Source organism: Panonychus citri, unplaced genomic scaffold (genome assembly GCF_014898815.1).
Source record: "Panonychus citri isolate SS breed McGregor unplaced genomic scaffold, ASM1489881v1 Contig00143, whole genome shotgun sequence".
Taxonomy (NCBI): domain Eukaryota; kingdom Metazoa; phylum Arthropoda; class Arachnida; order Trombidiformes; family Tetranychidae; genus Panonychus; species Panonychus citri.
Window position 1 is genome coordinate 726,217 of NW_026515548.1, and position 21,465 is coordinate 747,681.

General features: G+C 33.2%; 2 protein-coding genes across 2 annotated transcripts; both read right to left on the bottom strand.

Moving 5' to 3' along the window:
* Positions 1-13,218: 13,218 nt before the first annotated feature.
* Positions 13,219-14,889, bottom strand: LOC128396345 (plasminogen activator inhibitor 2 type A-like). The gene is made up of 3 exons (XM_053356918.1): positions 14,487-14,889; positions 13,980-14,420; positions 13,219-13,912 (listed from the first exon to the last, which is right to left on the bottom strand). The coding sequence occupies exons 1-3, from the start codon at positions 14,715-14,717 to the stop codon at positions 13,421-13,423; spliced, it is 1,164 nt and encodes a 387-aa protein (XP_053212893.1). The 5' UTR covers positions 14,718-14,889; the 3' UTR covers positions 13,219-13,420.
* Positions 14,890-15,609: 720 nt separating this feature from the next.
* On the bottom strand, positions 15,610-20,127 carry LOC128396252 (uncharacterized). The gene is given in 7 exon segments (XM_053356809.1): positions 15,610-16,235; positions 16,334-16,774; positions 16,881-17,022; positions 17,024-17,124; positions 18,855-19,346; positions 19,445-19,885; positions 19,992-20,127. Coding segments are annotated over 7 exon segments (2,223 nt in total). The 5' UTR covers positions 20,100-20,127; the 3' UTR covers positions 15,610-15,737.
* Between the last annotated feature and the right edge of the window lie 1,338 nt (positions 20,128-21,465).

The following is a 21,465-nucleotide window of genomic DNA, read 5'->3' on the forward strand; positions in this document are numbered from 1 at the left end:
TTCACTTAATTTTTGGATGATTGATGAAGTGAAATTGGTACCTTGGTCAGACAATATGGAGGAGGGGCAGCCATGACGAGAGAGGATATTTTCGATCAAAAATTTTGCAGTTACCGAGGCGGTCTTGTGAGTGAGCGCCTTGGTCTCCACCCACCGAGTAAAATAGTCAGTGGCCAAAATGATATACTTTTTTCCAGATGAGAAGGGCAATGGGCCAACAATATCGATGCCGAGTTTCTCAAATGGTCGTCCAACGTGAATCGATTTCATGTAAGCATCATGTTTAATTTGTTTATTAAATTGACAATCACGACAATTTTTTATGTAATTTGCAATTACTTGATGCATTTTTGGCCAATAATAGCGTTGTCTGACTCTGTTGTAAGTCTGGTAAATTCCACAGTGACCACCAGTCGGATCATCATGGTAAGATTTTAACAATTCATCAATTAGAGTCTCAGGAACGACTTGGACCCATCGACTTCCATATTCAGTGATAATTTTTTTTCAAGAACACCATTTCGAAGACGATGATTATTAATTAATTTTGTTTTGTTGTTTTATCCAATGAATTAAAATTTGATAATTGATTAAGTTTCGATTGAATAAATGGGTCACTCTGTTGCTCATTCATTAATTTACTCATCTCCTTTGAATTTTCTTGAACTAAGAGGGTGAAAATATCATCACCTTGCTCGAACTGTTCTATTTTATCGTTGAATTGAGGATCATGAGTCGGGTAACGGCTGAGGCAATCGGCATGAATTTTTCCCGATTTGTAAATTATTGTAAAATCAAATGATTGTAAGGTGATAGAGTATCTCATTAATCTCGGAGGAAGTTTTGTTTTTGATCTGAGGAAGCACAAAGCACAATGATCGGTTACAATTTCGAATTTTGACCCCTCGAGGTAGTGACGAAATTTCTCAACAGCATAGATGATCGCTAGGCATTCTTTATCTGATATTGGATAACTTATTTCAGCACCTTGTAGCTGTCGACTGGCATAGGCGATTGGTTTCCATTTATTGTCATGTCGTTGAAGGAGAATCGCACCTAAGCCAAAATCAGAGGCATCGGTTCGTAGTTGGATTTGGCGATTCGGATCAAAATTTTCTAGGACGTTAGTTGAGCAAAGTAACTGTTTAAGCTTTTCGAATGATGAGTGTTCATCCGATCCCCAACTGAATGGTGCTTCTTTTCGAGTTAACTGAGTTAAAGGTCGGGCGATCTTGGCGAAGTCTCTGATGAACTTGCGATAATATGAGCAAAGGGCAACGAAGGCTCTAACATCACGGATCGTTAGAGGAATTGGATAATCCTTAATTGTTCTGATTTTCTCTGGATCAGGCTCTTGGCCGTCTTCACTGACGATGTAACCAAGGTAAAGGATCTTTTTCTTGAAGAAGGTACATTTTTCAGGTTTTAGGGTGAGACCAGCGGTTCTCAATCTATTGAAGACTAATCTGAGTCTATTTAAATGTTCATCAATTGTTTACTAAAGATGATGATGTCGTCGATGTAGACCAAACATGAATTGTACTTTAGACCAGCGAGGCAAACGTCCATCAAGCGTTGGAATGTGGCAGGGGCATTACAAAGTCCAAACGGCATCACTTTATATTCATACATTCCAAATGTAGTGACGGAAGCAGTTTTGATTCGATCAGGAGGATTAACTTCCACTTGATGGTAACCACTTCGAAGGTCGAGTAAACTGAAATATCGTGCACCTTGTAAACAGTCCAATGAGGTGTTGATATCTGGTATTGGGTAACGATCCTTTTTCGTTATCGCGTTTAATTTCCGGTAATCGACACAGAGTCTCCAGTCCTTGGTCTTTTTACTGACCAAGACAACAGGTGAGGACCAAGGTGAGAATGACTCAACGATGAGGTCATCTTGTAGCATTTCATCGATTAGTGATTTTGTTATCTCTCTCTTAGTTGAGCCTTGGGTGTAAGGTGCACAGGCGATGGGAGGATGATTGTCGGTGTCAATAGAGTGAGTGAATAAATTGGATCGCCCTATTTCTTTTTGGGTCGTTGCAAACACATCTCTGAATTCACTAGCTAATTCATATAATTTATTTTTATCCTCGTCGTTGACTTCACTGTCAATTTCGAGGTTCAATGATTTACTTATATTGTCAACATCAACAGAATCAAATTCACTTTCATTCATAGTCTCAGATTCACTTAAATCAGTTGCTTCGGTATCAATTTGTATTGTTGGTTGACTATTTATATGAACTCTACCGGCTGAGCAGTCAATTTTAATGTTAGCTTTTGACATGACATCTTGACCAACCAGGACACTGAATTGTTTTGGTAATCGATCAATTACTTGGACTGTTGTTACAATCAATAGAGCTGAATTGTTGTCGCTAATCTTAATTGTGATGTCAACTTGACCTAGGATCTGAATTGGCTTATCATTAGCAGCTAAAGGAATCGGACCTTTGTAAGGTTGTAAAGTTAAATTTAGTTGATTAACTAAATCTTTAGTAATTAAGGTCATATCTGAGCCTGTGTCAGACATTGCCTCGACTTTCAAATTATCAACTTTAATCTGTTGATGAATAAGTTTTTTCTTGAATATTGAGCAAACGGCTGAAATCGGAGGTCCCTCATCACTACTATAATCATCATCTTCAGCATCGTAATCACCTTTGGTAATTGCTCTGATGTGAGGACCTTGATTACTTTGGGTAACTGACTCTGATTGATTTTGATTTTCTCTTTGTTTATTTTGATTTCGCTCTCTCCAATTTTGGTCATTGTTTGAACGATGGTAATTTCTATTGCCTCTTCTTCTTTGATTGTAAAATGGTTGTTGATCAGATTGAGATGGGAAATTCGATTGATTGGTCATTGATTGGTTATTGTTAGTTTGAGGCGAAAGAGGTTGTTGATTTACTGTCGGCTGAGCTACATAATTCGATTGACTAACAGTCGGGTGCTCTGTCAAATTTTGTTGATTGGATTGCGAAGGTTGAGTGAGTTGGCTGTTGACTGGCTGAAAGCTATTAGTCTGAAGAGCTGCAATTCTAAACCTACAGTTCTCTTCACTATGACCTCGATGACCACAAAAGTTACAGCTAATTCTGTTTGGATTGTGATTTCTGGCGGTGAGAGCATTTAGCTTATTTTCTAATTGATCGAACTTTGATTGTAACTGGTCGAGTGTTGTTAATAATTTCTTTTCAATTGAGTTCGATTGATTAGCTTCAAGACTAAGTACATGGTTAATTTTGACCTCACCACTGGTAATGGCTTTATCGGCTAACTTAGCAGCTGAGATGAGTTCATCTAATGTTTTTGGATTTTGTAATGTAATAACGAATTTAATTTGGGGTAAGAATCTCTCAGAAATGAAACTAATCATCAAGTTTTCGGGCATTTGGCTATTCATCCTGAAGCAAAGTTCTTGTATCTCGTAGATGAAGCTAGTGGTTGGTTGACCTGGTCTCTGTTTACTATTATGAAGTTGCTGAGAGAGGTGAGTTCGATAATCAGCTGGGCAAAGACCTAAAATCATTTTTTCCCTTAACTCTTCGTAAGTTTGAGGTTTGACACTGGCACCATAAGAGCTGAAGGTAAGGTTGTACCAGCGACGAGCTGAACCCTGAAGGTAAAAGGGGATAATCTTAAACATTTCTTCAGCGTTTAACCCTAAAGCTCGAGATGCTAATTCAAATTGTAACAACCAGTCAATTACATCTTCATTGTCACCTTTAAAGGTTCAATAGTCACATGATTTTTCAATAGGTTCGAAAGATTGACACTCATTATTGATGGATTAACTTGATTTGATTGATTTGATTGATTTGATTGATTTGATTGATTTGATTGATTTGATTGATTTGATTGATTTGATTGATTTGATTGATCTGATTGACTAAACTGATTATCATTGGACTCAGAATCCAAAGGTTCAGGTCTAGAAGTCATTGTAATTGAGAGATGAGAGCAAAATTAATCTGCTAATTAATCAGGAGAATAAACACTTACTAGTTATCTAGATTAACTGTTGAAGCAACTGATTCATGAACTGATAAAGCCACTGCTTGAGAGTAATTAAGGATCAATATGATAGCAGAATGATTGGTACGAATAGGCGACACAAATTTCAAAGTCAATTAAAGGTTAATAAAGAAAAGAATTTGAGAAAATTGAGAAAGTTGACCTGATTCAAGTCTTCACTGACTCGGATTAAAGTTACGGGTGATTGTGTCTTCACTGACTGCAATCGGCGAGTCTTCACTGACTCTTATAACAATGGTAATCCTTTCTCCTAAGCTGATCTAAATCAACAGTCACAATAGATTAGAACCTTTTATTTACCTCTAAAATTTTTGATTCGGGTGTAAGAATGAACAATTGGATTGATATAAGATCATGATCAGAGTTACACTATTTCTGTTTACGAGGAGGAAATGATTAACCTAATAGGATGACTAATTGATCTTTCACAGACTACGATAGTAATTTGAATTCTATTATTCTTAACGAAGTAGTTAATGACGAGCCAACGAATAGTCTTCACTGACTTTTCTTTGGAAGTTATGGTGTAATGAACGTGGACTGAATGAGTCTTCACTGACTCGATTCAGTTCAAAGGTATAACAGGGTGTCACCAAATTTAAAATAGCACTTACTTTTTTTTCACCAATCCTCGTCTCCTATTCGCTTTACCTGTTTAATTAGTAAGTCAATTTTATTTAAATGAAAATTGGAAAAGAAAAGAAAATTTTATTGATGAATGAAACCAATTCGGATTGTTGTTTGAGCCAAGATAGCCAAAAACCACTGGTATTGTCTTTTTTTCAATACGAAACACAATATTACTATTTGATGGTATTTATTAACCAAGGTGGAAAATTTACCAAGTTTAAACAATTCACAAAAAGCCCTCACACAAAGGCAACCACTTGTTGGGTAATTTTCAGGTCGGTTCACGACTAAACACCTTTGGTAATAATTAGAACTAAATTTAACCTTATTCAGGTTGCGGTAACACCGTTAATAACTTTTATTTTATATAATTAAAGTTAATTGCATGAAAGATTATCGGTTGATATAGTAACCGATAATCATAAGTATTTTGTTTTTCTAGACTAACTTAGTTAGCAACAATTATCTATGTAATCAACTATTTATCTAATATCATTACATAATTGATGAAAACAAAGTAATGTTTCAACTTAAAAAGGATGTTGATACTATGGACAGGCCAATTGTAGTTTGATTTACCGTGCTTGAATTATCAAAGCTTCATGTTTACACTATTTATTATGACATTTCAAATCTGAGTTTGGTGATAGATGTCGTTTAATTTATTCTGATACCGATTCTCTACTAATTGCATTAAAATCTAATGATTTGAACGAGAATATGTTCAAGCTCGAACATGTGTTGGATTTCAGTGATTTACCTGAAGACCATCCTTTACACTCGGATGAGCATAAAAAAGAGCTTGGCTTTCTAAAAGATGAAATGGCTGGGGAAGAAATACACGAGGTTGTAGCAATCAAATCGAAACTTTATGTAAAAGTACATCCGGTGAGAAAAAGAGCGAAAGGCGTGCAAAGACAAGTTGTCGCTAACAAGTTATCGTTTGATGACTATAAACGATGTTTATCTGAAGAAGATACTCAAGTTGTGACAAATCGAAGGTTAGGATCAACCAACCATGACATTTACATGTATCAACAAGATAAAATTGCTTAATAACCTAATTGCTCAATGATTACATTTATAATGCTCAAATTTGAATTGATTAAATTCAATTTCACCCGAAAAAGCCTTTGAATTAACAATTCCGATAATCATTCTCCTTGGGAAAATTCCATTGTGCACATTTTCAAAACTGTAATCTTTTGAACCAGGATTCAGAGCAAATTCTTTAAGTTCATTTCTAACAATAAAATATTTAGCCGGAATTTTTTCTAGTGTAGTTAAAACACCAGCTTGAGCGCCAGGAAAGAGTTTAATTCTCTTGATATGAACCGATAATTTAGTAATTTTCACTGTTAATGTTGTTTTATCACCAACAACTAATGGAAATCCATTTTTTGATCGAGTGAAACAGATTTGAATAGGTACACCATTAATCAATAATCGATCCTGTTGACAAATCGGTACGTGAAGATTGAAATACATTTCTTTTTCATCTCTTCTATTTATACCTTCTGAACCAATATCGATGACGGAGGGATGTTTAAATAATAGATTTTCTAAATAAGCTTGATAATGATACATATTTGAAGACTTTACAGTATTAACATTATTCAAAATGAAGTCAATTTGTTCAAAAATGGCATGACCAAAATCAGGAACAGTTTAAAAAATTTTTGTTGAATTACCTTCAGATGACCTTGAAAGGTGTTATCTTAACGATGACCTGAATGACCTTGATCTTTTGATATGACAATTGAGTATCGCTCAAACTCATAACAGTCAAGTTTCGTGTCTCTTAGACTCTTAGTTGCTGAGAAAATCGCAAAAAAACATCGGTAAAAATAGTTGAATAGAGAAAAGGCAAAGCATACCACTCTGACACATTTTCTCTTTGTGTCCTCCCCTTTTTAGCCTTTCTTTTCTACTTTTCTCTTCTGCCTCCTTTTTCTCCAACATAAATTACTGTTTTTAAATGAACTTTAAATTTTAAAACAAGTTTATTTATTTTCTCTCTCTCTCCACACACCATTAACCTTATTTTTCCCACCTCTTTCTCAGCCTTGCTCAGGGTAATTTAAAAATTTGAAACGATCATTAACCTCATTCTTACCTACACAATGTTAGTTAATGCGTCGTGAGAAATAGCCAACATCTTAATGATCTTTAAGATTATGCTCTTTTGTAAAAGTATGAAAGTTGAACTATGAAAAGATTAGTTTATCTTTTTCATTCAATCAGTCAAAATCAAAATAAGTTTCTTTTCAGTTTCAGTCTTTTGTGCGTAATACTCCATCTTAAAGTGTAATTTCAAAAGTTTGATTTTAAATTTTACTATTATAAACGTTCTGTTTTATAAGTATTGTTCTTTTCTGGAGTTTTATTTCATCACAAAAGTTTTGTTCCATCAACAAAGTTTTGTGTGTTCGTAAAGTTTGTTTCATTGATATCACCTTCGTGTTGTTCATTCGATTAAATATCCTCCAGTCGATAAAACTCTTCATCCCCTGCATTAAAAAAGAAATTGTACTCTCTTTAAAGAAGTAAGTAGAGTTTTGTTTACTGAAATTTCAATATACCTCAAATAAAATTCTAATCGGTAGTTTATGTCAAATCACCTTAAGGTTTACATCTTTTTTGATACAATCTAAACACAAATTACTAATCAATGAAGAAAATACTTAGCTTCTTCGTCCATTTATATCTTTAATTAGATCAAGTATTTGAACTTCCGACGCACATTACGACTTACACTCTGCTCTTGTTCAAAGTTTAAACCATAAAATTTGTTAACTGTTCTGAGACTGAATGAAATTTCTATGTTATTTAGAACAACATTGGGAATTGTTAATTGTTCTTTTTTCGATCTTGTGTATGATTATAGCGTTGAACATATTTGAACGTTATTAACCATTATATAGATTACTATAACTTACATTTTTCGATCAATTCTAATCTTTATTCATTAGTTCATCATTTTCTTCATGTTAATAAATAGCTTTTGATCTATTCATTCAATTTCAATCATTCACTTTTATCCTTTCTTCTTGACATGAGAATGACGCGTTTTGCATGCGTTTTTGTTCCATCAATTCTTAAGTGAGTAAATGGGTTGGAATTTTCTCCATGTAAATGAATAGATTTTGATCTATTCATGAGCTCAATATCAATCGACCTCAAACTCAACACTCTTCTCCATCCAACGTTGACCCTCAACTTCAACCTCAGCTATTGATCAACCCCAACCATCAACTTCGACAATCAATAATCAACGTATTACTAGACTTTCTTCTCGAATGGACGGTACATCCAATACTGCGATTCGAATGAACGAACTCCCGATGAACCTCCTATTTTGCAAGTGCGAGTGAGTGAGGTGATGAATGAATGGCCTTCAGATCTCGAAATGTGGTATGAAGAGGATAGTTTGGTCACTTCAATGCTGAGGTGGGACAAAACGATCGTGCCAGGTGAACTATTGATAAACTTCTCTGGTCCAGAAGAGATAAAGTAACCAAGGAAAACTTCTGGATTGTTGCTGGTCGTAATGAAGTACAAGAAATTGTGAAAATGGAGGAAGATCAAAGACGCATTATCAATGCAAATCCGATAATGTATCGTTGCCTCTACTGCTTTCAACTTAAAGAAAAAGCTAGACAGGTGGCTGAACATGTTGGGTCAATAGTGAACTTTGGCGGGGACCAAACGAAAAAACTAAGCGAATGAATTGTGCTACTCGTCAAGAGGTTGATTTTCCCGATAGTTAATCTGGACGGGTCAACTATAATACCGAAGGTCCACAACGTTGGCCATGGATGGAAATGATTGTTCGGGATGGAGTGGAAATAAGTACTGATCAATACGATGAGGCCAAAAAATATTTTGACTATATTCATTATAGATATCAAACTGGTGAATTTTGGGAAAAAAGAATAAATAATCATTCGCATCACCCTTGAGTACGCATGACCATTAAATTTTTTTTCTTTACGCATGCGTCATTTTTTCTTTGAGATATATAAACGGTTGTTGCGTTGAAAACCTTGCCAGTCCCGATTGGAGATAGGCTTTAGAATGGTAAGTCGAATGATGAGCATTTAAGATTTGATTTAATTGAAATTTAGTAATCTTAGGATTTCAAATGCCAATGTAATTATACCAACATTAATTCAGGAGTTTACTTATCACATGATTGTCCATGCATCGATAATTGTAGAAAGTCGGACTTCACCACTACAAAAATACAACGACCAATTTCAAGAACAAGAAAAAAGAGTCAACAATGTACAATATGTAAAAAGAGATTCTACCTATCAACTCGTCTAACTAATCACAAATTTTATCGATTCTTCCAAAGGTCTTCTCAAGACCCACAAGTTCACCTTATTCATGACTTCGACTCCTTTTTGAAAATCTCCATTCGTCGCTCAAGCGAAATAATTTTTCAATAAGCTTTGGACAAACGCTTCTCTTAAAGTATAAATTTTATGAACCATTATCAAACTGTTTAAAATTAATGAGAAGTTGCGAGCACTCGAACCTTCATCAACCGACTTATATTCATCAAGAAGCTAAAATATAAACAAAGAGACTATCGTTTCAAGGTCATCTGAAGGTTGTACTGTTATTTTCCACATTTTTCAACTCCGGAAAATGAGTTTAGAGACCGCTGTTGTCACAGATCTTGAGATATTACAGTTTAATTGAATAACTGTTGAAAATCTTTTATATAATAAATTTATCTTAACGAGTATAGCAAAGCTAATAGAAACCTAAAAACTTGTCAGTAGTATCTCTGTATACTACTTTTTGTTGAATTACCTTCAGATGACCTTGAAGGGTATTATCTTACCGATGACCTGAATGACCTTGATCTTGATGACAATTGAGTATCGCTCAAACTCATAACACTCTTTCTCTTTCTTTCCAAATTTCTTTCCCCTTTTTTTCCCCAACATAAATTACTATTTTTTAAATGAACTTTCAAGACTATTTATTTTCTCTCTCTCCTCCACACACCATTAACCTTATTTTTTCCCCACTCTTTCTCAGCCTTACTCAATGTTGTGCAATCGTCTATGCGATTGAGAAATTTAATCCTTATTTAGAGGGAATTAAATTTGAAGTAGTGACCGATCATTGCAGTTTGTGTTTTCTCACCTCCAAGAAAAAGTTACCGCCAAGATTGCTTAGATACTTATTACTTCTACAAGAATTTGATTTTAAAATCATCTATAAATCAGGAAAACATCATCAAGATTGCGATGCTCTCTCAAGGTATCCGAATGAATTAGATATAGTTGAAAATAAACTTGATGATGATGAAAGATTATTCGGTTTTTTGAATAATCAATCGAATGAAGCAGATAATCAAATCCACACATCAGGCGATTAAAAACTGAAATTGAGAGCTGAATTTCAATGAACAGGAAGGTTCTGGATAAATATAGAATAAATGAAGGAATATCGTTCAGAATTGTTAAGAAACCATACGAAACATTGTCGTGCCTGAGAAATTACGAACTCAAATTATTCGTGCTAATCACGACGATATTGTATCTGGTCACATTGGTTTTCAACGAACGTATGAAAAGATTACGGCAAAATACTATTGGAAGAAAATGGTAAATCATATTAATGATCGACGCTATGCTGTTTGTCAATAAAATAATAAAGGATCAGCGCCTATTCAGGCTCCTCTTCTGCTGCAGCAAGACGTTTCGAAAAAATTGGAATAGATATGGTTGGTCTATTGCCTTGTTCTAATCGACGAGAATATATAATCGTAGCAACAGATTATTTCACTCGATAGGCAGAAACACGAGCCGTAAACAGTCAATTTGCTTCGACTATTGCTCGATTCTTAATCGAGGAAATCATGTCCAGACATGGATGCCCGAAGATTATAATCAGTGATCAAGGAACGAACTTTACCTTTATTTAACTTTGCCTTATCACCCACAGACTAATGGTTTAACTGAGAAAACCAATCACACCTTGTGTCGAATGATTACTCACTATGTTCAGCGGCCAAATAAATGGGACCTGGTCCTACCGATGGTCACCTTCGCTTACAATAGTGCTGTCGTAACTTATTTAGTTAAACTTTAGTTAAATTCACAATCAAATGATTATTAACTGGTTTAATTGATTTCTTTTCCATTCGATCTTCACTGATCAACGGGTTAATCTACTCTATTTTTTACAATTAGTTTTCTTAAATAATCAAGGAAAACAAGGTGACTTTCAGGTAAGAGATAGAGAGAAGAAGAAAAACAAGGTAATTAAGTGATTAGTTTAATCTCTCCCTCTATCTCTTTGACATTTCATTACAAGTGCTAATAATTCGAGTACCAGAGCCTCTTCTTTTTATCTAGTTTACGGATGAGAGCCAACGTTACCTGTTGATTTTTCAATTGGGCTCAAAAGAGAGCCTCACACTCTCAACAGTTACGTGCCATTTCTCGAAAATGAGTGGCCAAATATAAGAGCAATGGTCGTAATTTTTCAGATGCTGCTAAAGATTCACAAACACTTCAACATGATAAAGAATCCAACTTTAAAAATCTAGAGGATGGAGAAAAGGTTATTCTTAAAACCGAGTTGAAAGAGAGTAAATTTTCTCCAAATTTTCGACGACCTTCTATTGTTAGAAAAAGAAAAAATAATGCAGCTTACAAGATAAAAGATAGTGCAGGTAAAGTAAGACCTGCACACCTTAGTAAACTCAAAGTTTTCAACGAACCTTCGGATGAACAAAAGAAAATCAATGAAGATCAAATGGGAAGAAAAATCGATGGAACGAAATTCAATTCAAATAAACCAAATATTAATAGAAAAAGGAAAACACTGTTGACCACAACTGGATGGTTATCAATTAAAGCACGATTTGGTGTTATTCAAGTTCTCCCCTCTTATAACTTAATGACCAACAAAGATCAAAAATCTCAAATAGTTGGGATATGGAAGGAACTCGACAAGGCCTGACCTCAAACTACAGGGCTATTTTTACCGATGTTTTTTTGCGCTTTTCTCAGCGACTAAGAGTCAGAGAGACACGAGACTTAAGCGGTATGAGTTTGAGCGATATTTAATTGTCATATCAAAAGATCAAGGTCATTCAGGTCATAGGTAAAATAACACGTTTACAGGTCATCTGAAGGTAATTCAGCGAAGAAGGATATTCAGAGATACTACTGACAAGTTTTGAGGTTTCTATGAGCTTTGCAATGCACGTTAGGATAAATTTACCGCATAGAAGATTTTCAACATTTACTCAATCAAACTGTAATATCTCAAGATCTGTGACAACAAGGATCTCTAAACTCATTTTTCAGTCCAAAATCATCTTTAATTACGAAATTGTTACGAGAAAAATAAATAAAGATCAAGGTGATAATGAAGGTAAAAGTCATAGTAATACGAATCTTCGACAGAGAAAATAGAAAGAGAGGGAATTTTTATATGAATAGAGTTGAATAACAAGCTGTCTCGGCATTGAGTTTTTGATCCTAAGTTTATACTTAAATTGGTTTGTGTCCGTTATTATCATCAAAGTGAAAAGTGAATTTGTAATTGATTTTCATATTTAAGTTTCCAAGAAAGTAAAGTTTTGTATTAATTTGATTTCAACTGTTTTCATCATCAACATCATCTTTACAATATCAATTCATATGTTTTTTCAAATGTTTCGCAAGCTAATTTATTTTATTATCTATGTATCACTTGTTATTATTAATCACTTATTCAATAAAGTTAATTAATTAGATTTGATCAAGTCTTCATCAACAAATTTAAGGGTTTTCTTGCACATAAGCAACCCAAAAATTCAACTTATTTTCTCTATTTGAGTTGACGGACACTAGCGATAAGTATGTTGAATAATCATTGGCTCCGACCGTTAACTAGACTTACCAAGACTTTTCTATAATATGATAGATATCGGAAATATGCCAAAGCATTGTGTACCTATATAAGAGTATGTTATAAAAAGTTTCATTGACCTGAGATTAGTATTCAACGATCGCGGACTACATGTCCGATTGTGTTCGAAACAAGATAAAACCAAAAGCATTGATTAGAAACTAATGTTAAGAATATTGATAGGCCATATAAAGGTCTCGGGATAATCGGTGCAGGTCACTTTGGGGCCTGGAATTTAAAATTTTCAAATTAGCTTGACTTGTGAAACTTTAATGCTTTATGTTACATCAAAATTCAATTAGTAATATTTAGTTAATTTCTTTTCTAATTTGTTATTATCGTCAATCTTGAAATTTATAAAATTCGTTAAACAAGAATTGTATGAGCTGATCAAACCAATATTTCTAAAATCTCGCTTGAGTTTGGGATTAGTTTTGCATTGTAAACTCGACTATTTCTGTTTTATAATTGTTGATCGCATGCAATTGGCAAAGAGATAAAATCTAGTAGAGCATCAAATATCAAATACAGTAATAAAATACTGTAATTTAGTTACAGTATTAGATTACAACGAACACAATTTTCAAGAGTGCAATGCTGTCGATAAGATGAAACATTGAATGTTTGTAAAGTTTTTAATTAAAAGTTTACTGAATAATTAAAAAACATTTCAATTTGTCCTGAAAATTAGTACATAAAATTGATTTTTTTTGAGTCACATTAATGTCTTCAAGAACGGATAATCTTTATACATGAAATTAATCTTGGTAGTTATTAGTTGATTTGTAAGAAGTGTTCAGGGTGAGACATGGAAGGGACTAATTTAGATTCTGCATTTTGTTCATTTGACCGACAAAGAGATTGACTCTAGTTAAATTGTCACGAATAATAAAGATGAACGGCCGGTCGAGAATGAATTCTTCTTTAGGTTCTGGAGGAGCACCTCCCGTTGACTTAATGCACGTCACCGCTACAGCGACAGTTCCCTCTTCATCTACTTCGATCAGAGCCTTTTGAATGGATTCAGATACGAATAGTAAATCAGATTCTTCAGTGATATTTTTAAATTCCGCTTGTTCAGTGAATGGTAATTCCATTCCCATTCGCGAAAGAATCATACTTAGATCGTGAAAATCTTGGAGTTTAAATTTAGGAATATTAACAACCTTGAGGCCTGTCGAGTGTAAAGAACTCAAAAGATTTTCTAATTTCGTAGAATTCAATGTAGGAATGAAATTGGCCAAAGTATTGGTTTGGGTTGGTAGAATGAAGATCATACTGACTTTTCCAATATACGGAAGCTCAACAATCTAGAGTTGGAAATATTGGTTGATATTATTTAATTACATTGACAAGGATTGAATTCTCTTTACTTACCTTGAATTTGGCTAAGCGATTGTGAAGATATTTAAAATTCGTATCTCGAAGGGACATCATTTTAATTTTACTCTTAGTTCCATCAGAATTAGCGAAAGTTTCATCAAATGTGTACTTTTTATTGAAAGGTTTGGCCCATTTTCCTTTGAAATAAACGGTGTTAATGACCAATAATAACATGTCTGGATTCGGGGATCTGGATAAGATTTTATCGATTTTTCCACAGGTTTTTTCAGAGACCCACGAGTTTAGCTTATCCATAATTGCCTTTCCATTCTGAAAATCTTCATTTGTCACTTGAGCGAAATAATTTCTTTTTAAGCTTTGAACAAAAGATTCTCTCAATGGGTAACCTTTGTCAACCATAACCAAATTACCTAAAACCACTAAGAAATCTTGAAATTTCGATCTTGCTATCAACGCTCTGTATCTAGACAGAAGCTGAAAAGAGAATTGGAATTTCGATCAATAAAACATCACTGAGTCAATCAAAGTCTTAATAACTACCTTTTTCGCGGCTTGAGAAACGTCAGAATTTTGATCACCAATAGAAGATAATTGGAGAACCTCTTTGATCTGTTCTCTAGTCCTACCAGTCGCTCCTTCCAATAACATTCCATAGGCTAAGATGACACTTAAAGGAGAGAAAACGACATTTTTATTCGAATTTTTGGCGTTGAATTGTTCCAAGAAACGAAGTCCGAAACTGTTAGTAGGTCCACTCAAATCCGACAACATGGTTTTTCTTAACTAGGTAGTTTCTAGATTATTGAAAAAATATGATGAATTGACAACAGAATCACTACTACACTTACGTTTACTACAATTTTGATCATCAAATTAATGTGAAAATTCACAATTTGCAGTAAAATCTAAAGGTCGAAAATGTAAACTTGTTATGAGAGGGAAAAACAATTAGTGTTGATTGGTGATTAGAAAGACTGAAGCGCTTTAATTACTAGTGTAGATTTTTACAACTTAAAGGGCCAAATTGAAATTAACTAAAATTCGCAACGATCTTAATCAGCGAAAGATTTCCGATAATTGTTGACTATTCAAAACAACGAAAATCTCCCATTTCTTTTAATGAAATTACAGTCAAATCAATTTGAATTCATGTTCTCCAAAGGTTCGATTCATGGTAAAGGGTCAGAAAAGTAAATATGAAAACAGCCAAAAGCACACAACAAATTAAATTAAATCGATTGAATTTCGTGGGATTGAAAACTCGTTGATAGATGGAAAAAAGTAGTCGGATTGAACGGTGGACACTTTGATTAAATCGTTTAGGTTAATTGTGATATGGGTAATTGTTGTTGCTACTGTTACGGATTTTGTATCCATTTCTCAAGTTAGTCAAGGAAATATCTAATTTTGGAACCATTGATTTGGTTTGATTCATATCGTCGTTGATTGTTGCTTGACTCTTGGTAAATTGTTCATCTTGTTTCCGAATTGAATCGTCCATCGAATTGATCTCTTCTCGAACCAAATCTCAAATCTAATTAAACGATTGTGATAATTTTTCTTGTTCCAACTTTTCTTTCATGAATAATTATTCATGAAAGAATTAATAAGGAACAACTTGATAGGTTGACAATTGATTAATTAAAAGATAGAAACCAGGTAATCAAAGTTAATGCAATCGAGTTGTGAAAGCATTGGAAATAATCTTCAGTTTATTATTTAACACGTAATCAGATGATTATTGAAATTTTTTATTCTTATTAAAGTGTTGAATGATATACATGAAAGAGATTAGTTAAGATCTGGCATCTTATTCATTTGACCGATGAACAAGTTAATTCCCGACAATTTGTCCCGAATCATGAAGATGAAAGGTCGATCAAGAATGAAATCTACTTCTTCTTCTTTTGGAGTGATCATACAGCATCTCATCATCCTGATAGAAGTCACCGCTGCAGCGACAGTTCCCTCTTCATCGACTTCGATCAGAGCCTTTTGAATTGATTCGGATATTAGTAGTTTAGATTCTTCGGTGATATTCTGAAATTCTGCATGTCCACTAAACGGCAAGTCCATTCCCATACGAGGAAGAATCTCATGTAACTTGTGGGTATCTTCAAGCTTGAATTTTGGAATATTAAGAGTACGAAGTTTTGTTGATTTCATAGAACCCAAAAGATTTTCTAATCCAATTGAATTCAATGTAGGAAGTAAATCGGGTAAAGTGTTGGATTCGGTGGGTAGAATGAAGATCATACTAACATCTCCGATGTATGGAAGCTCAACAATCTAGAATTTAGATAAAATAAATTACATGGAAAAAGATGATTAAGTAAATTGTTTGTTTTTCATGTAAAAATGATTATAAACTTAAGGGTTCAATTTACCTTGAATTTATCTTCGGAATTGTGGAGGTAATTACGATTTTTATTTCGAATTGACATCATTCTGATTTTACTCGTAGTTCCATCAGAATTATTGAAAGTCTCATCAAATGTAGTTCCTTTATTAAATGGTTCGACCCATTTTCCTTTGAAATAAACGGTGTTTATCAGCATTAATATCGTTTGTGGAGTCGGAGGTTCGGATAAGATTTCATCGATTTTGCCAAAAGTCTTTTCAGAGACCCACGAGTTAAGCTTATTCATGACTTCGACTCCTTTTAGAAAATCTTCATTTGTCGCTTGAGCGAAATAATTAGTCGATAAGCTTTGGACAAACGCTTCTTTTAATGGATAAGCTCTATTGGCCATCGCCAAATTACCTAAAACCAATGAGAAGTTGCGATCACTCGAACCTTCAGCAATCGATTTATATTCATCAAGAAGCTAAAATATAAAAAAAGAAACCAAATATTGATCAGTAATCAAAGAAATGAATCGTATTGTTGATAAACAAAATAATCAATAGATTAATCAAAGTATTAATAACTACCTTTTTCGCGGCTTGAGAAATTTCAGAATTTTGATCACCAATAGAAGATAATTGGAGAACCTCTTTGATCTGTTCTCCAGTTCTACCAGTCGCTCCTTCCAATAACATTCCATAGGCTAAGATGACACTTAAAGGAGAAAACGACATTCTTATTCGAATTGTTGGTGTTTAATTGTTCCAAGAAACGAAGTCCGAAACCAATTGAAGGCCCACTTAATGTCGACAACATGATGTTTGTAAAACTCTAGATGTTGAAAAAAATCTGATGACTGAGCAACTGAATCTCAGTGTTTATAACTCAATAGATTCTAATGAAAAGCAAAAAAGGATTTCACAGATTAAAAAGATAATTCGGTTTGTTTATTGTGATAATTCATCGGGGTGTAAGCATTTCAGTTTGAGCAGTTTGGTTGTGAATTACATGTAATTGGAATAGGATTTACTTTCGATGAGGCAATAATCAAATGACAAGAATTCAAAGCGCAGTTGAAACCGAGAGGAAAAAACAATTAAGCCTTCCAATGAAAGGCAACAATCAGCTGACAAGTTAGGGAGTTGATTTACGTTAATTACTTGAGCCACAAATTAACTGGCTAATCAAGAAACTCTAATCGGCTTATAACTTGGCTGCTTCATTGTCGCAAGAAATTAATACAAATTGTTACCTGAAGGAGAGAAACTATTAAATCATTTAGTTGGATGATTGAATTTCCATTGACTTTTGCTTCAGTAAAAACTATTTTATTCATAGATTATCATTAATCAGTTGATTGAGCAAAGAAATTGATCCACTCAATCAAATGAATATGCAAATCAAACTAATTGTTCTGATTCAGAACAATTAACCTTTACTCAACTCTGTTAATTTTAATCTTCTTTAGCTAAATTCACATTTTCATATTAATAAATTTAAGATGAAATTCGAGTGATTAATTGACCGTTAATCATGATTAAGTGTGAATTTCTTTCTAATTACTTTCACATGACAACATGAGAATTAAATTGTTACCAGACAACCTTGTGAGTTTGTAATTGATTAACATCAAGGAAATGAGAGTCAATTGTTTCAATAGTGATTGGTAATCACAATCATTTTTATTGAATGATTAATTTTTAACCTTTCAATTGTCAACTTAATCAATTAGTTACCATCCTTAATCACTTATTACTTTATTTGACTGAAGTTTTTGTATAGTCACAAATTCAATTGTCATCGATTGGTAAACAATTTACTGACAACAAAATAATGACATTGGTTTCAATACAATGTTAAGTCTTAATTGTTGCATCTTTGATCATAACAATTGATAATAAGCTTGCATTTTGTATTCACACTCATGATAATTGTTTAATTCTTGTCAACAATCACATATTCATGCAATTTAAATGTTTAAAAATAAACACAATTTTTTACACAATTAGCTGATTGGGAGGATTTTTGATCTTGGCAAACTTTTAATCATTTAGCAAGAATTATTGATCAATTAAAATTACTGTTTTTCTCAGAATTGATTGTATTGATTAAGTGATAGCTTTTAAGGTTAATCTTCAAGTAGCAAATAATTACAACAATTGATTACAACTTTAATCAGTTTGAATTAGCTTTTCATATTTATAACGATTCGTGTGTTTGATTGTCATACTAAATAAATTAACCAACAAGTAGATTTGAGTGGAAACACAATTGGCTTAATTAACAGAGTAAAAATAGATTCGCAATTAATTAAACATCACTTTCTATCAATTATCACCTCTCTCTTTCTTTCTTTCTTCATTCTCTCTAACTCGAATTGCTTCAAGTTTACCGTTAATTGTTTCCAATATGAAAAATTGATATTACGATTGAAAGTTTATTGAGAGCAATCAACAATTAGCAATTATTAGAAATCGAGTGTATGTAAAACTTGAACCGCAATTAGTTGATGAAGGAAAAAATTTGTTATAGAGTGTACATAGGATATAAGGAATGGGTCACTTTAGACTGGACATTTTGTTTATTTGACCAAGGAAGAGATTGACTCCGGTTAAATTGTCCCGAATCATGAAGATGAAAGGTCGATCAAGAATGAAATCTTCTTCTACTTGTGAAGATTTCCTAGCGGATTTCATCGTTATAATGGCCGTCACCGCTGCAGCGACAGTTCCCTCTTCATCGACTTCGATCAGAGCCTTTTGAATTGATTTGGATATTAGTAGTTTAGATTCTTCGGTGATATTCTGAAATTCTGCATGTCCACTAAACGGCAAGTCCATTCCCATACGAGGAAGAATCTCATGTAACTTGTGGGTATCTTCAAGCTTGAATTTTGGAATATTAAGAGTACGAAGCTTTGTTGATTTCATAGAACCCAATAGATTTTCTAATCCAATTGAATTCAATGTACGAAGTAAATCGGGTAAAGTGTTGGATTCGGTGGGTAGAATGAAGATCATACTAACATCTCCGATGTATGGAAGCTCAACAATCTAAAATTTAGATAAAATAAATTACATGGAAAAAGATGATTAAGTAAATTGTTTGCTTTTGATGTAAAAATGATTATAAACTTAAGGGTTCAATTTACCTTGAATTTATCTACGGAATTGTGAAGGTAATTACGATTTTTATTTCGAATTGACATCATTCTGATTTTACTCGTAGTTCCATCAGAATTATTGAAAGTCTCATCAAATGTAGTTCCTTTATTAAATGGTTCGACCCATTTTCCTTTGAAATAAACGGTGTTTATCAGCATTAATATCGTTTGTGGAGTCGGAGGTTCGGGTAAGATTTCATCGATTTTGCCAAAAGTCTTTTCAGAGACCCACGAGTTTAGCTTATTCATGACTTCAACTCCTTTAAGAAAATCTTCATTTGTCGCTTGAGCGAAATAATTAGTCGATAAGCTTTGGACAAACGCTTCTTTTAATGGATAAGCTCTATTGGCTATCGCCAAATTACCTAAAACCAATGAGAAGTTGCGATCACTCGAACCTTCAGCAATCGATTTATATTCATCAAGAAGCTAAAATATAAAAAAAGAAACCAAATATTGATCAGTAATCAAAGAAATGAATCGTATTGTTGATAAACAAAATAATCAATAGATTAATCAAAATATTAATAATCACCTTTTTCGCGGCTTGAGAAACGTCAGAATTTTGATCACCAATAGAAGATAATTGGAGAACCTCTTTGATCTGATCTTCAGTTCTACCAGTCGCTCCTTCCAATAACATTCCATAGGCTAAGATGACACTTAAAGGAGAGAAACGACATTTTATTCGAATTGTTGGTGTTTACTTGTTCCAAGAAACGAAGTCCGAAACCAATAGAAGGTCTACTTAGCTTCGAAAACATGATGTTTGTCAACAAAAGGTCTTAAGAACCAAAGAAAAATCTTATAACTGAAGTTCAATGTTTATATAATTCACTGGATTCTAATGAAAACATGAAGGACTTTTCATATCACAGATTAACAAGGTAGTTTGGTTAGTTGATTGTGATAATTTATTGGTCCAACCATTTGAGTGTTAACAATTTAGTTGTGAATCAATTGAAAAATAAGTACCAAAGTTTAGATGAAAGAAACAAGAAACAAACAAACAAGCAAATGGAGTTGGTCAGCAGAAAGACCGAAGCGCCTCAACTACTCGTTTATGTTTGTGTTGTCAATTTAACGGGCGAAATTGAAATTAATCACAATTATAATTTTAACTTTGATAATCACAAGTTAGTGATTTACGTTTATTGAGTCACAATTAAACAATTAAATCAAAGAAAAATCAGATCGGCTTATAACTTGGCTGCTTTATCGTCTCAAGAAATTAATTCAAATTGTTACCTGAAGGAGAGAAACAATTAAATCATTTAGTTGGATGATTGAATTTCCATTGACTTTTTCAGTAAAACTATTTTATTCATAGATTAAAATTAATCAGTTGATTGAGCAAAGAAATTGATCCACTCAATCTATCAAATGAATATGCAAATCAAACTAATTGTTCTGATTCAGGACAATTAACTTTTACTCAATTTTCCTAATTTTGATCTTCTTCTGTTTAATTCACTTTTCATATTAATTAATTTCATTCACTTCTGATGTGTCCTCTTATGTGCTTAATTGTCATACTAAATAATCTAATCAAAAAGTAATAGATTGAGTGGAAACACAATTGGCTTAATTTAACAGAGTTAGAAATAGATTCGCAATTAATTAATTATCACTTTCTATCGATCGTTATACTATGCTTAATTCGTTGTATAATTAAGCGCAATTTACTCAATACCAATATAATTAATCTTTGATTAAATATCGAGCAATGTTCAATAATTAGTAATTAATTCATTGGAATAATTTTGATAATTATTTGAATCAAATACTTCTGGTTGATTTAAGTTAATTACAACCTATTTGGTTAACTAAATGCATTGATTGTTAAGTAAAATAGACAATTAATTAAATCTTAGTGACAATCAAACCATTGAAAAGTTAAATGCGTAAACAAATCAAATGAATAACCTTAATTGAATCAAAATCTCTCTAATTGTTATGATCTAAAGTCAAACAGATTAACACTAATCAAATCTAATTATCTGGTGATA

Bases quoted from the DNA above. Each gene is read 5' to 3' on its own strand.
- LOC128396345 (XM_053356918.1), bottom strand. From the start codon at position 14,717: ATGTTGTCGGATTTGAGTGGACCTACTAACAGTTTCGGACTTCGTTTC. The intron at 14,421-14,486 runs GTAGTTATTAAG...TTCTCTTTTCAG, and splicing joins TTTCTCAAGCCGCGAAAAAG to CTTCTGTCTAGATACAGAGC. The intron at 13,913-13,979 runs GTAAGTAAAGAG...TTCCAACTCTAG, and splicing joins ATCGCTTAGCCAAATTCAAG to ATTGTTGAGCTTCCGTATAT.